This window comes from Macrobrachium nipponense, chromosome 21 (genome assembly GCF_015104395.2).
Source record: "Macrobrachium nipponense isolate FS-2020 chromosome 21, ASM1510439v2, whole genome shotgun sequence".
Lineage (NCBI taxonomy): Eukaryota > Metazoa > Arthropoda > Malacostraca > Decapoda > Palaemonidae > Macrobrachium > Macrobrachium nipponense.
Window position 1 is genome coordinate 17106215 of NC_087212.1, and position 15304 is coordinate 17121518.

The 15304-nt window shown below is 35.8% G+C and overlaps 1 protein-coding gene across 1 annotated transcript in view; it reads left to right on the top strand.

Annotated features, from left to right (window-relative positions):
- The window catches only part of LOC135197813 (U5 small nuclear ribonucleoprotein 40 kDa protein-like), an 81226-nt gene extending 66142 nt beyond the window's left edge, over window positions 1–15084 (top strand). Inside the window, exons 5-8 of the mRNA XM_064224947.1 lie at window positions 2374–2442; window positions 2925–3128; window positions 13557–13722; window positions 14781–15084. Coding sequence (XP_064081017.1) covers window positions 2374–2442; window positions 2925–3128; window positions 13557–13722; window positions 14781–14830 — 489 coding nt within the window. The 3' untranslated portion in view covers window positions 14831–15084. The remainder of the gene's footprint in view (window positions 1–2373; window positions 2443–2924; window positions 3129–13556; window positions 13723–14780) is intronic.
- The last annotated feature ends 220 nt before the right edge of the window (window positions 15085–15304 follow it).

Below are 15304 nucleotides of genomic sequence, written 5' to 3' on the forward strand. Positions count from 1 at the left end.
TATGAAAATGTGCGCATTTTCATGTTGAATAAAAAAAAAATACTCATGATTGTAGCTTTTATCAGTTGTGAAATATTTTCATATAAATAACAATGTGCCAAAATTTCAACCTTCGGTCAACTTTGACTCTACAGAAATGGTCGAAAAACGCAATTGTAAGCTAAAACTCATATTTTAGTAATATTCAATCATTTACCTTCATTTTGCAACAAATTGGAAGTCTCTAGCACAATATTTCGATTTATGGTGAATTTACGAAAAAAAAGCATTTTCCTTACATCCGCGCGGTAACTCTTCCGAAAAAATCATACGTGGGATTGTCGTAATGTTTGCACCATTTTAAATTAGCCGTTACATAAAGTTTTATATATGAAAATGTGCGCAATTTTATGTAGAATACAACTAAAAATAATTGAAGGTTGTAGCTTTTCTCATTTTTGAAATATTTGCATATAAATCACAATAAATAGCAAAAAAACCACGTTTGGTAAACTTTGACTCTACCGAAATGGTCAAAAAACGCAATTGTAAGCTAAAACTCTTACAGTCTAGTAATATTCATTCATTTATCTTCATTTTGAAATAAATTCGAAGTCTCTAGCACAATTTTTAGATTTATGGTGAATTTAAAAAAAACTTTCCTTCCCTACGCGCGCGGATTCTCCGCCGCAAATCTCCGAAATGCGTACGTCGCATTCTCGGAATATTTGCTCCGTTTCATATTAGGCATTTCATAGAGTTTTATATATGAAAATGTGCGCAATTTCATGTAGAATAAAAAAAAAAAAAAAACTAATTGAAGGTTGTAGCTTTTCATATTTTTGAAATGTTTGCATATAAAAAAATATATATAAAAAAAATTCGACATTCGGTTAACTTTAAATCATCTGAAATGGTAGAAAACTGAAATTGTAAGCTAAAACTCTTGCAGTATAGTAATATTCAATCATTTATCTTCATTTTGAAACAAATTGGAAGTCTCTAGAACAATATTTAGATTTATGGTGAATTTTTGAAAAAAAAAAAATTTTTTTACATCCGCGCGTTATGAATTCATGCATCATTTTGTGATAATATTTTCACTGTGTTGCTTTGATCGATTTACAATGCATTATATACCAAAATAATCGGAATTCAGTGTATAATACAAAAAAAAAAAAAAGTTAACTCGTTAGCTTTAACCGTTTTGCTCACAGCGCGATTTGAATACAATTATATATGAAATTTTGTTTTCGTGCTATCATATATCGCATTATTTAAATATGATAATGATATTTTTTTTCATTTCTGATGGTTGCATACTAAACTTCAGCCAATGACAAAAAAAGGAGCCAAAAATGAACTCTTAATCTTGAAAACTAAGCGTACTGTGATTTTTTGTGAAAAATATTTTTTCCGCTTTGGCGCTCACTCCGAGAAACCCCCTCGGCATACGGGAGAAGATTTTTATTATACCCCTTAGGCGTTTAAGGGTTAATCAGCTCAGTGGTCTGGTAAAAGAAAGATATCTACATACTTAAATTTTTCATGGTACAGTGCTTGCACAAATCCTTTAATAAAATGTGTAAAAATCATAAACATAAAAACATGAAGAAAAACAAGCTGTAGTAAGTCAGACATCTACCTAGCCCTCTTCACCCATCTAACACTGCATCCCCCACCCTTTCCCAGCCTGGGAAACTGCTCCGAAGCTCCAACCACCTTCCAAAACAACCTCTTTCCTGTACTATGGGCTGCTCTATGAGCAAGAGCCCGTGCTGGCATAAGACCAGCTAATCTTCAACAACAACAACCTTCCCTGTATGAGTTCCTTTCCACAGCCTTACTGTCCCTTTTCCATGGTGCCCAGCCATCTGACAACCACCCCCCCTTGAAAACTTCTCCAGGCCTCCCCCACCCCTTAAACCCTTTCTCAGTTTGTTTATTAGTGTAAGCAGTGTTATCAACATTTTCCTGAGGCTGCACAAAATTGCTAACCATCAGAGAGTAGCTTTTTCAAATGTTTAGAAATTTATATATCTTTAGGTCTTAGTCTCTGATTCAGGTGTGTTGGATAATGTCAAGTTCCAGATAATCAAGGGATTACTTTATATCATTATTTAAGTGCCTCAGTGGCATGGTCAGTATGGTGTTGGCTTGCCACCTCTGTGGCTGCGAGTTCGATTCTCGGGCACTCCCTTGAGGGGTCAGAGATGTGTATTTCCGGTGATATAAGTTCACTCTTGATTTGGTTCGGAAGTCATGTAAAGCCGTTGGTCCCGTTGCTGAATAACAACTGGTTCCATGCAATGTAAGAACACCATACAAACAAACAAACTTTATATCATTAGTATTGTGTTTCAGCATAAAGTATACCATGTTATTTATTTCCAGGTAACAGCTGTGACCTTTAATGATACAGCAGAACAAGTAATCTCTGGTGGAATTGATAATGATATGAAAGTAAGTTTAAAGCTGAATAATTATTGTTTTTTTCTTATGAAAGGCAAATTCTTTTGTCATTGCATATTTTCATTAAGACTTGAAACTTGATTGCTTTGTTCCAATACTGTAAAGCATACAATTAGCCCATGTTTTTATATCTGTGAATTTATAGTGTAAAATTTTATGCTACCTAAAGTTTTAAAAATATTTACCCTAGTACTGTGAATTGCCAAATGTATTGAATTTTTGCCATGTTAATTGAAAGTTGTTTCATATAAGACTTTTCCACTTCCAAAGATGCTTATGTACTTGGACTAACAGCATTTGGCCATGATGCCCTTTTTTTTTTTCTTTTTTTTTTTAAGCTCTATAATTTTTAAGCTCTATAATGAACATGGGGTTGGTGACACTGAAACTTGAAAATTTTAGAGCTCAAAGCTGTAATTTAACACATGCAATGATTGAATACGACCTTCCTGAGGTAATAATTTTAATTTCAGGTTTGGGATTTGAGGAAAAATGGTTTACTATATCGGATGCGAGGTCACAATGACACAGTGACAGGTCTTAGCCTTTCTCCAGATGGGTCTTATGTATTATCAAATGCCATGGACAACACAGTTAGAATATGGGATGTCCGTCCATTTGCCCCACAGGAACGGTGTGTGAAAATTTTCCAAGGGCATCAACATAACTTTGAAAATGTAAGTTAGTACAGTATTTTTTGTAGTTTTATTTTTTATTTAAGAACATTACTGAATTAGCAACTATAAGTTGAATTGATAGATTTTGGTGGCCAGTAGTGTTTATCATGGTGACCTCTTAAGTATACTAGTTTGTCTTTAAAACTGTCAGTTCTGATGATCTGTGCTACTATATTATTTCCAAATCTTGTAGTCGTTTTAGGCATTTCCTCCCACACTGCCAGTGGTAATTTGCTGTAAGTGACTGCATTTATTCCTTTTTAATCCTTGCTCATAGGAGCAATAATAATCTTGGTGTGATCCTACTCTCCAATACATCCATGGTGAATCCCTTTAGGGAATCTGGACTTGAGGATACAACAAGGTCAATAGAAAGTGCTTTAGCAATCAATGGGATATCTAAAATAATTCATCTAGATATAACATACTTTTATTTGTTGATGAGAATCAATATCTTTTGCAGCAATAGGACGGCAGTGGCTGAAACACACCTTCAGCTCTGCATCAATAATACAGTAAAGTGGGCTGAGAAGAATGGTTTTAGGTTTTCAGCTAGTAAAATGGTAACCGTGCTTTTTTGCTGTAAAAGAGGAGCTCATCCTGATCCAGACCTGTTCATACACGTGTAGAAAATTCCATGTGTTGGTGAAACGAGGGTTGTTGGGTTGATTTTTTATTGCAAGCTGACTTGGATTTTACATCTGAAATAGTATAATAAGACAAAGTTCTTCAAAGTAATGAATGTTATGAAAGTTATGGCCCACACTTTGTGGGGTGATGACCAAAACCAGATGTTGAAACTACAAAACTTTAGTCTTTTCAAAATTAACTTATGCCTGTAAGGTCTACACCTCAGAAAAACCTAATGCAGTGGTCCTCCCGTATTCGCGGGGATGTGTACCAGACTCCCCCATGAATAGTTAGAACCCGCAAATTTTTGGAACCCCTTTAAAAATGCTAAAAACAGCCTATTTTGTTAGTTAAAACTCAAGAAAAATCCACTAAAAATGTTCATACTTGGTTTTTTTTTAATAGTTTTATCACAAAAAGTGCATTTTATGATGAAATTGATAAAAAAAGACCCAGGAATTTGTGGATATTTCTCATAGAAAAATACCGCGAATATGCGAATTTTCCGTGAATAATGTGGGGAAATGTTCTTGAGAGAAATCGCGAATGTCTGAGTCTGCGAATCCAGAGAACGCGAATAAGGGTGGTCCACGGTAGACTAAAAATGCTTAATTCAATTCATAATGCAGGTGTAAAATTTACTACAGGAGCATTTAAGTCATTTCCCAGAGTTTATGCATGTAGATGCTGGCGAGATATCTCTGGATCTACATTACCATCATCTGGTGGTTCGGAGTTAGAATAGATTGCAAAGGCTCCTCAAGGCATTAACCATCATTTGCATCTGAAATGAAAGGCATTGGAAATTTTATGAAGATCACCTCAAGCAACCTCAATCATTTACTTTTAGTGTGAAAAGTATTATCAGTCAATTAAACCTCCCAGGGATGCAAACTTTACTAACTAGATATTTGGTTAGCCCCCTGGAACCTTCCAGAGGTAAAATGTTGTAGATTTATTAATTTAACTAAAGCAGAAAGCAGTACAATCAATATTTTTTAGGTCTTTCCTCCTAACATGATAATTCAGTTGCAGTTTTTACAGATGACTTAAAGTCAGATGCTGCCATTGGCTTTGGAGTGGTCTTTCCTGATGTAGAAAGAAGTGGGAGATTATTATCTGTTGCATTTAGTTTTACAGCAGAACTGCATGCAACTTTAAAGGCCTTAAATTAAATTTTAACTGAATGGAAATAATTTTACTGCATATTGTGCCTCAAGAAGCATTCTTCAGTCTGGGGGAATCTTATTAGTCTTTACATCCACTTATTTTCAAGACTTTTGAACGGCTGTTATTAATGAAAAGAAGGGATAAAGAAGTAAATTTTTGCTGGGTGATTTCCCTTGTTGAGGTTCTTTGAAACCAGCAAGGTGATCAACTTGCAAAGTCAGTAGTCACCTTTCCAGAACCCAGAAGATTGCCTGCTCTTGTAGGTCTGGAAATGAAAAACCTTTGGCAGTCCCACTGCAAAAATATCTCAACAAATCATATAATTTGTAGTATGTATTATGTCATTAGTATCTCCTTGGTCATATCTCTGTATGCCAAGGAGTGTAGAAATAACGTGCAGGTTAAGGGGTGCACTGACTACTGAATTTTGAGGAATTATCGAATTTAGTTATTAGCAGTTTTCAACTGTTTTATGTCTAAATAAACATATTCTGAAGCGATAATGCTAAAAAAAAAATTTTTTTTAGATTGGTTTATTGCCAGTTTTGTTTATCCCTTGTATGACACTGTGAACCACAAATTGTGAAAAAGACTTGTAAAAAATGTCTGTATGAATAATTCAGGATAGGTCTGAGTGAATTAGGGACAGTTTTATGCATAAATAAACATAGTATAAGGAAACATTATTGCTAAAAAAGGATGTTTTGATTGGTTCATGGACAATTTTATTCATCGCTTGTACGGCAGTTTGAGGGTATACGTACACCATTTTGGACCATTTTACGTGTAAATAAACATCTTGAACATTAGTACTAAAAGAAATCTTTAGATTGGCTCATGGTCAACTTTCTTCATCGCTTTTACAGCACTGTGAACGACAAAGTGTAAAAAAAAGCATGGAAAATTATTGTGATGAATAGAATTTATTCAAAAATAATTGTTCCCCATTAAAATACCCCATTTTCTATAACATTAGTGTAATAGAAAAACAGCCTATAGTACAAGAAATCTAATTTTTTTTTTTTTTCATTTTTGAGTCCAGAAATATTGCTCTGTTGCTGTTTCCTGAAAAGTTATGTTTTTTTATTCAAAGATTTTTAGAATCAGTGGTAAAAGTTAGAAGGAAATATCCCTCAGTCATTAGGTATAAAGTAATTTATTTTTATTGAGGGGGGCCTTATGACCTTGGTTCTCAACATAAATGCAAATTTTAGGCAACATAAATGCAAATTTTAGGTTATGTATAAATCAAGGGAGAGCATTTCTATTTATTTGATTATATTGTAAATTTCAGGGCAGATTTCTTATATGATGAAATAGTAGTAGTCCAAAAATCAGCTTTCTAACTGTCTTAGGTTCATATTTATTACAAAATAAGCTATAATTTTTTTTCTGTTTTCTCAAAACTTGCTTTTTTCAAAAATAAATGCTTCATTCTCCAAGATGACTGAACCAAATTCAGTGAAACTTTTACAGCTTGTATAATGCAGACAATCCATGGTTTTCAGCTGGGGTTCTGTTCCCAATGGGGTGATGATAACCGAAAATTGGCGATAAAAGTGCCGATCCCCAGTTATCGGTGCCAATAAGTGGGGATCACATTAGAGCTGAAAATTCAGGTTATCATCATCACAAGACAAGTGCCATAAAACTGGATTGCCAATAACTGAGGCCGCCAAGAATTGGGACTGCCTGTAACTATATCTATAATTACAAGTGGGAAAATTATTTTTGAGTGCAACTTTTTTTTGCCATATTATTTTCTAAAAGTTAAAAAAAAAAAGTTCAACTGCTAAATTTATCAACTTACGAGGTTGAATAACATTATTTTCCCACCTGTATTTTTTCGGTATTAGTTGTATAGGAATTTTAAGAGAATCCCTTCAATTACAAGGTAGATTGAAGCAGTGATGTAGTTATGTTTCTTTATTAGGGAGGTGGGCCTCTTCAACAAAATTTAGAACATGTACATATGCAGTATATATATCTTTACTATGTACACTATATATTTATATGCTGATATGACAGATGTACACTTTTAAGTATTTTTTTTCCTAGATGTTGCGACACCAGTTTTGTTAACCATAAATCAATCAGTCGGGTGCCACTGGGCAATGAGCTCCTTCCACCTTTAAGGCTACCCAGCAGCTCCAGAAAAAGAAGGGCTTTTCAAGAGGTTCTGCAAAGGCAATCTCAGAAATATTCCAACCATCGTCTGTAGCTGTCTACCAGGAAAAGTGGGCTGTCTTCTGCATTGATGCCATTGACAGGGTCAAGCTCCAATCAAGGTTTCTTTGCAAAGAGTGCTGACTTCCTAGTGCATATACCTCCTGCAGAAGGGCCTCTCGGTAGCAGCAATTAAGGGATACCGTGGCAGCCCTCTTATAAGTTTTCAGATGGAGAGGGATAGACCTCTCCACATCCTGGGAACTTCAGCACTAATAAGTCTAAGAGGCTAAGCACTAATAAGTCTGGGAGGCTATCAGTTATAGCCAGCACAAGTCATTGATGAGAGCAGGAGACAGGATTTAATGTTGAAGAGTTTTCCTCTGGCTCTAGTTTCTACCAAGAGGGTTAGGGAACTTCATGGCTTGTTTTACTGTCTCTCATCCAGAAGATTGGACCTCCTTTGATATCGTGCCAGAGTTCATGACAGAGACAGAATCCTGCAGTCCCAAACCTGAATTGAATTGAATACAGTTATTGAGTTTAGGCCAAAGGCCAAGTACTGGGACCTTATGAGGTTATTCAGCACTGAAATGGAAATTGACATTAAAAAAAGTTTGAAAGTTGTAGCAGGAGTAAAACCTTAAAGATAGACTATGAATCATTTGTTTGGAGAGGTTGGAAAGTAAGATGGAAAAGAGATTATATAAAAGGATGTACAGTAAAAGGAATGAATTCGGTTGCAGCTAGGGGCTGAAGGCATGCTGCAAAGTACCTTAAATAATGCCTACAGTGGATTGTATGAGGTACACTGGTACTACCTCCCTATGGGGTCCCAGACTTGAGGTTTGAAAGGTTCTCCATCCTGTCCTTACAAGAGTCTGACATGTGGTGAGGGGGAAGATGTTGCTATACCCCAGTAGAGGTGTCAGGCACTACATGAAGAGGACAGCAGCCCAATGACCAGCACAAGGCTGCTCTTGAGCATGGGCAGAAAGGAGATGGTGGTGTCGAAAAACACCATCTGCTTCTGGGTAATAGGAAAGGTGAAGGCCCACAACATTCAAGGGACAAGGCCGACTATCTCCTACTGGAAGAAACACTCAGTCCTCTTGGTGATGAAGGTGGGCGTGTGCAAGAGGCAGCCCATATTCACAGCCTTCTACCTCAAGAGACCTAACCTATAAGCCCATGGACAGATTCACCTATAGGTATATATATATTTTTTTTTGGCATAATGCCAAGCACTGGGGCAACTAAGGCCATTCAGCACTGAAACGGAAATTGACAGTAAAAGCTTTGAAAGGTGTAACAGGAGGAAAACCTTGCAGTTGCACTAAGAAAATTGTTAGGAGAGGGTGGACAGTAAGATGGTGTAGAGCCCAACACAGGGCTGTCCAGAGTGACTGGCACTCCCATGATCCTGAAGGAGTGGGAAAAAAGAAATGGCCAATGGCCAATCAGTCCCCATCAGTAGGAACTCCCATGAAATGGAGGCAAGTACCACAGGGCAGCGCCCTTGTAGATTAAGGTGCACGACCTACACAGTTGTTGCAGTGTAGGGGTAGGTTCATAGTGAGGGATGTTAGACACAATCCTTTTCTCCCAAGAAGTGAATTGCCAGTTAGACCTCTGGCCCAGGAGGATAGTAGTCTGGTGATTTCAGGGATGTGGAGTGCCAGTCAAAAGGAGTCCAGTGGAGCCAGGACACTCACACCCGTTAAACCTTGTAGCAGGGAAATTCCTTCCCTCCTAAGGGTGAGATGTCATTTATGAAAGTGAAGAATTTTTTCCCCATAGGATCAAATACCAAATTTAAAAGCAATTTGTATTTTTCCTGGGTATACAAACCATAGCTTTCATAAAGGACTAACCCACCTCTTTTACTCCTCTTCATTCTGACCCTACCTTTTTTGGATTTTGATGCTTTCTTCACAATCAAGCTGATGGCTAAGGTAGGCCAACAGAGGTCAGGGCAGGAGGCCTTATGCCTACCCAACAGTCGTGTTTTTTTTTATTCATTACATAGCTGAACTGCATGATGTGCTAGAATACTCTATTTCAGGAAGATATAGTTTGTATACCTAATACAAATACACATTACTTTTAAATTTGGTATATACTATAGGCAGATTAAAAATGAGATATTAATAGTAACCTGAGATTTACTTTAAAAATCTGTCAAGGAGGATGTTGAAGAGGGGATGGAAATTGAGGATATTAGACCTGCTGAACAAAAACTGTAGTCTACTGCAATGAATTTTCTCAAGATGATGTTGATGGATGCAAAACAGACTTTGGGAGGTATCTTCCTTAAGTAGCTGTGGTTTTTTTTTCTTTCCAAACTAACTGATTATTATTGTTTAATAAAACCCCCTTTCTCCTTGGCAACTTAACAATATACATTAAGAATTGGTATGAATGTGGGGCATTAATACCCAGAACTAGACCCTGTTATTCATTGCATCTATAATGATTGTGTTGCTTGTCTATTTCCTGTACAGTACTAAACTTTCTATGCTGTGTTGCTTGTGAATTACTGTACAGTACATATATGACTTTTTGAATGAAAATTATGATTATTTGTCCAAATAATTTTGTGATTTTATTTCCAAAACTGTTTGATGTGATTTTTACCATATCTACTAGTATTGATGTAAATATCTGATCTGTGATTTTCTCCACATCTACCAACATCTGAGCTATTTAAAGTTTTATTTTCTATGATATGGGATTGGGTCATGTGGGTTATTCATTGCATACTTAGATTTTTTTATTTTTATTCACAATTTTCAAAATACTATAGCACTAAGGATTTAGGCGTGAATGCCTAGTGTTGAACTTTTTGCATATACAGGTACACAATCCTTTATCCAAAATCCTTTGGGTCAGAAGTTTTTGGTTTTTGGAATTTTTTGAATTTCAGAGCTGTGGGGTCAGGAGCATAACCAAACATCACTAGTACTGCAGCAAAAGCAATATATATAGTTATTCATTATAGTTTATTATTTATATTAAACAAATATTTTATGCAACAAAAACATATGGTAAAATGCAAAAATATACATATTTGAACATTACCAGGATTGTGATTATTTGACTGCTGATTGTAAAATATTACTCAACAATTTGCTTTATATAATTATTTCTTCTTGAAAACAAGAATTTAACAATAATTTTCACTTTAATATAGTGATATTAAAAATTCCACTCAATATTCCACACAAACTGATGACGACATAGTGACAATAAAGAACAATTCTCTCCAAGATCGATATGGTGAAATTTATTTTAGTTGTTTTACTTATCGTTAACGTTCACAAGTTGAATTACAATTCAACTTGTGAATTTCAATAAGTAAGACTATAAAGTACATTTCATCAAATTAATCTTGGAGAGGGTTGTTCCTTATTGTCACTTTGTCGTCATCAGTTTGCAGTCGTACATTTGATCACTATGACACATGGTGTGGGATTTTCATACCACTATATTAAAGTGAAAATTATTGTTAAATTCGTGTCTTCAAGAAGAAATAATTATATAAAGCAAATTATTGAGTCATTTTTGCCATCAGCAGTCAAATAATCATGATCATGGTAACTATAAATAGAACAGAAGTAGAGGGCAGTCCTTGGATAACAGATCTCCATGGCAACCAGCCAGCCAATCAGGTTTTAGCTGTATTCTGTCTGAGAAAGAAAGTTCTGCTCAAATGAAGTCGACGATGACGTGTGTGTGTGCGCACTTTTTGAATACATTACGTAGTTTTATTAGTGTATGTATTTTACTTATTACATGAAGAATAGAATGAATTCCTTCTCATTACTTTGAGTGCAAAATTGTTGGTTCAGAGATTTTTCTGCAACAAAAAGTTCCTCGTTGGATAAGTGGTTATCGCGCTCGGCTGCCATTCTGGTGGTTTGATGTTCGAATCTCTGCTCGGTCATCGCGGAATCAGAGGAATTTATTTCTGGTGATAGAAATTAATTTCTCGATGTAATGTGATTCGTTGCTAGGTGACCAATTGGTTCGTAGCCACATAAAAATATCTAATCCTTAGGGCCAGCCCTAGGAGAGCTGTCAATCAGCTCAGTAGTCTGGTAAAACTAAGATATCCTTAACTTAATGTGCAGCAAAAGCATTTTTTTTTCTTCAGAAGATATTTACTAACGGTGCATTGACATACCTTCAAAACAAATTAATCTCCTTAATCTTTCGAGAAGTGTAAATCCATTTCTGTTTACCTGCTGGTCACAACCTTCATAGTCCACTTGTCTGACAACAACAAAATTTTTTTTTTTTTTTTTTTTTTTTTTTGTCTCCCAAAGATGTGCTACTGTGCTGCACATTTTTTAAAACATTATGAACACACACACTGCACATTGTGCATGTGTATAATACCTTTTGGTTAAAGACAAATGTTATTTAGGACTTTAAGACTTGAGAGATGTGGAATTTATTTTAGTCCTGGGATTTTCTAAGGTCAGTTCTTGGGATTTAGTAAGAATCTGAGTATAGTTTTACCACCACAAAGAGACCTCTGGCATGGTGTTTAAAAATCTGCCATTGCCAATTTTACAAAAACAACCAACACGTGTGACAGACCTTTGAATGTCTTTGAGACAAACCCTGAGGCTGTAATTATAAGATTATAGGGGCTTTTAATTTCAAGATACTTTTAATCTTCCTATTCTGCCTTGCTCTCGATTAAAATCATCCAAAGCAGTGACGGTTGTAGGTAAAGATTTTTTCAGTGGTTGCAGGTCGAGATTTTTTCAGGGACAAAAGGACAGGCTGTTCATGCTCACAGTCTGCCCACTAATTTTCATTTAGGTTGCTGCAGACTTTTACATGTAATCTCGCTGAAATCGGTTGCGTTGCAATAGCTGTCCGAGCGAGAGTTATTATGGGATAACATAGACCCTCCATTTGCCTTTTCATTTAGAAAATACATATTTATTTTGTATACGATTGCCTTTTCTCAGTTGTGAAGGTGATGTCTATCCATGGCTGTGAGATGACCATGAATGACTATAATCTGTTTTTTTCCATCTGTCCATCCGGCTGTGGTGTTTGCGCATGGTAACACTGCATCCCGGGCTTTCAATAATATCCTATTTCGAATATTAACGGTGTAATTTGCATACAATAAATTATTAAAAGACTTTTCAGTTGCAAATGTATACCCAGATATCCTTTTATTTACCTAAAACTTACACATAGCGCAACTATTTAAAGCCCGGGACGCAGTGTTGCCATGCAAAAACACCACAGGCGGATGGACAGATGGAAAAAAACAGAGTATAGTAAGTCGGTGTCAGTTACTACACTTCAGTCCAAAATTCAAGCAGTATTCAGTCATTGTTTCCAATCAGTTGTTTTGTCAGAGAGAGAGAGAGAGAGAGAGAGAGAGAGAGAGAGAGAGAGAGAGAGAGAGAGAGAGAGAGAGAGAGAGAGAGAGAGAGCTGTTTGTATACGATTGTTTATTTTCTCAATCTCCAAACTTTACTATGTTAAGCTTAATTTCATATTTCCTTGCTTACCAATTTATTCTTTACTTATGACATTAAGGAATTAAGATATTTGTAGAAAAGGTCCTTATGACCAAAAGTTTCCCCCCTGGAGAGAATCTAATGGCTTATCTTTGGATTTAAAAGTACATGGAGCTGTTTGAAATATTGGCAACAGTGCCAAAATGATATGCCATGTTGATAGAAAATCTGATTCAGTTTCTTGCATAAAAAACTATCAATTGTGAATCTAGGTGATAGTTTGTTTGTATGGTGTTTTAACTTTGCATGGAACCAGTGGTTATTCAGCAACGGGACCAACGGCTTTACGTGACTTCCGAACCATGTCAAGAGTGAACTTTTATCACCAGAAATACACATCTCTAACACCTCAATGGACTGCCCGAGAATCAAACTCGCCACCACCTAGGTGGCAGGTCAAGACCATACCGATCACGCCACCAAGGCGCTTCTAGGTGATAGTATTTGATATTTGTAATGGGAGAAATGGTTTTCTCTCTCTGTTGTCATAAATTTGGCAGATGTGCGGAGATTAACCACATGTAGAGCTCTGCCAGAGAGTTCATTTGATTTTGGAATGCAAACACCCAAATGACTTGGGTCAGCAGTTAGCACGCCAAACTACCAACCTTACGAATTGACGCTCTACTCTCCACACAATGTTTTTGGGTTGTAGGATCTTGGATAAAGGATTATATATCTGTACACCATTGAATGTTTATCAGAATAGGTTATTTTCTAGCAGAAATCAGGATAGGCATGAAAAACATCCTAATTTTTTATTTTATTTATCACAGTGTTCAGTTTCGTACATCATTGGCTGTTTGGTTATGAATTAAGAATAAATTAAGAATAAACTAGTCATTGAATAATTCTAGATTTTCATGAAAATACTTGTTTGATTCACACCACAGTAAGATATGTTTTTCAGATTCTTTTAAGGTGTTCGTGGTCACCTGATGGACGTCGTGTAGCAGCAGGGTCCTCCGATCGCCATGCTTACGTTTGGGATACTACATCAAGGCACATTTTGTATAAGCTTCCTGGGCATAATGGCTCTGTAAATATAGTGGAATTCCATCCTAAAGAACCTATTAGTAAGTAAACCTTGTGTTTTCATAGTGTTCAAAATTTTGCAAATTAGCTTCTTTGAAGAAAGGAGTTACATCTCAAGAAGAAATTTAACCATTTAACACACCTTATATTTACAGTTATATCCAACCTAACTATCAAAACATTTCTGTAAAACTTATGGGGCAATTCTCAAAGTGGTGGTTGTCCATCAGTGCAACCATAGTACCTCAGTATCCTATGAGCCATTCAGCAAATTTTGTGTTGTTAGCCACCATGTAAAGATCATTTCTTCTTGTGCTTAGGAAAGTCAAACATGGAAACCAATCTTGCTTGGATCAGTATAGCATATGAAAAGCAAATTAATTAGTATCAATTGTACTTTACAATTTCATGTACATCCTCCAAATGTGCTCCATGTTTGCACATCTCTGATGGTTAGGTTATCAGTCAATATTGTAGGGTGTGGTGTATAGCGCAATTCTAGAACAAGAGACTGTGCTGTTATGAGGCCAAGTCAATCAAGAGTGACTGCAAAGACAATAACATACTATCTACCTGATTCTGTTGAGGAAGTTAACAATGTGAAAGGTTTGCTGACAAGCTATGGGGAAATCTTTGTGCACAGAGATGTTTACTCTTGGGCTACTTCATTGGTACACTTTTCTTTGTGTTAATGAGCAATACTACTGTTATTGAAAGGCCTGTCCATCATAACAGCTTCAATGTGAAAACCTTTCAAACTTCTGTCTCGGCTGCACATTGGAGATTTTCACCACACACTAAGGTACTGCACCTTTTGAGAGACTATGAGAAAGGGAGGATTTTGCACACAGTGCTGAAATTCCAATAGATCATCTCTTTCAAAATACTAAAAAATACTTTATTGAAAAACATTATAAGTATGCTCTCCAAAAAAGTTTAGGTAAGACTTCCTACTTAATCTTTATGGATTCATTAGGTTTCAGTTTTTAAATCTTGAAAATCTAGCTGCTTTCTACTTCAAGTTGAATAATTGCATGCAGATGAATGAATTTTTATTGCATATCAGAAGTATATACTAACATTATTCTATCCTTTTCAGTTATGTCTGTATCAAATGACAAGCAGATTTTCTTGGGAGAAATTGAGTAACCAAGCCATCGCATCTTCATGGAAATATTAAAATGACAAGCAGATTTTCTTCAGAGAAATTGAGTAACCAAGCCATTGCATCTTCAAGGAAATAGTAAATTTACATTTTTAAATCATGTGAACTTTTAAGATTATTTTCAGCAGTGAGACAGTAACAATAGTATACCTTTGCATTTTGTGAATTTTGTAACAAAATTGAAGTGCTAGTTAAGTTTTTGAATGTCTTTATAATGGTGAATATATTAAAAAATTAGTTTACAGTTTCTTTCTTAATCTGTGTCTACCTTTCTGACATATCAAATGTTTTAGGTAATTTGTATTCTTCATAAGTATACAGACCAGAGCCCTTTATGTGGTATTCCGTAGAATGAGCTGCGAGTGTTGAAACAAGTAACAAGTTGTTGATTGGAGCTGCTGTAAGCTAGCACATTTCCTTCAGTATCAGGGATTCATGTGAATTGGTTTATTTGTGAT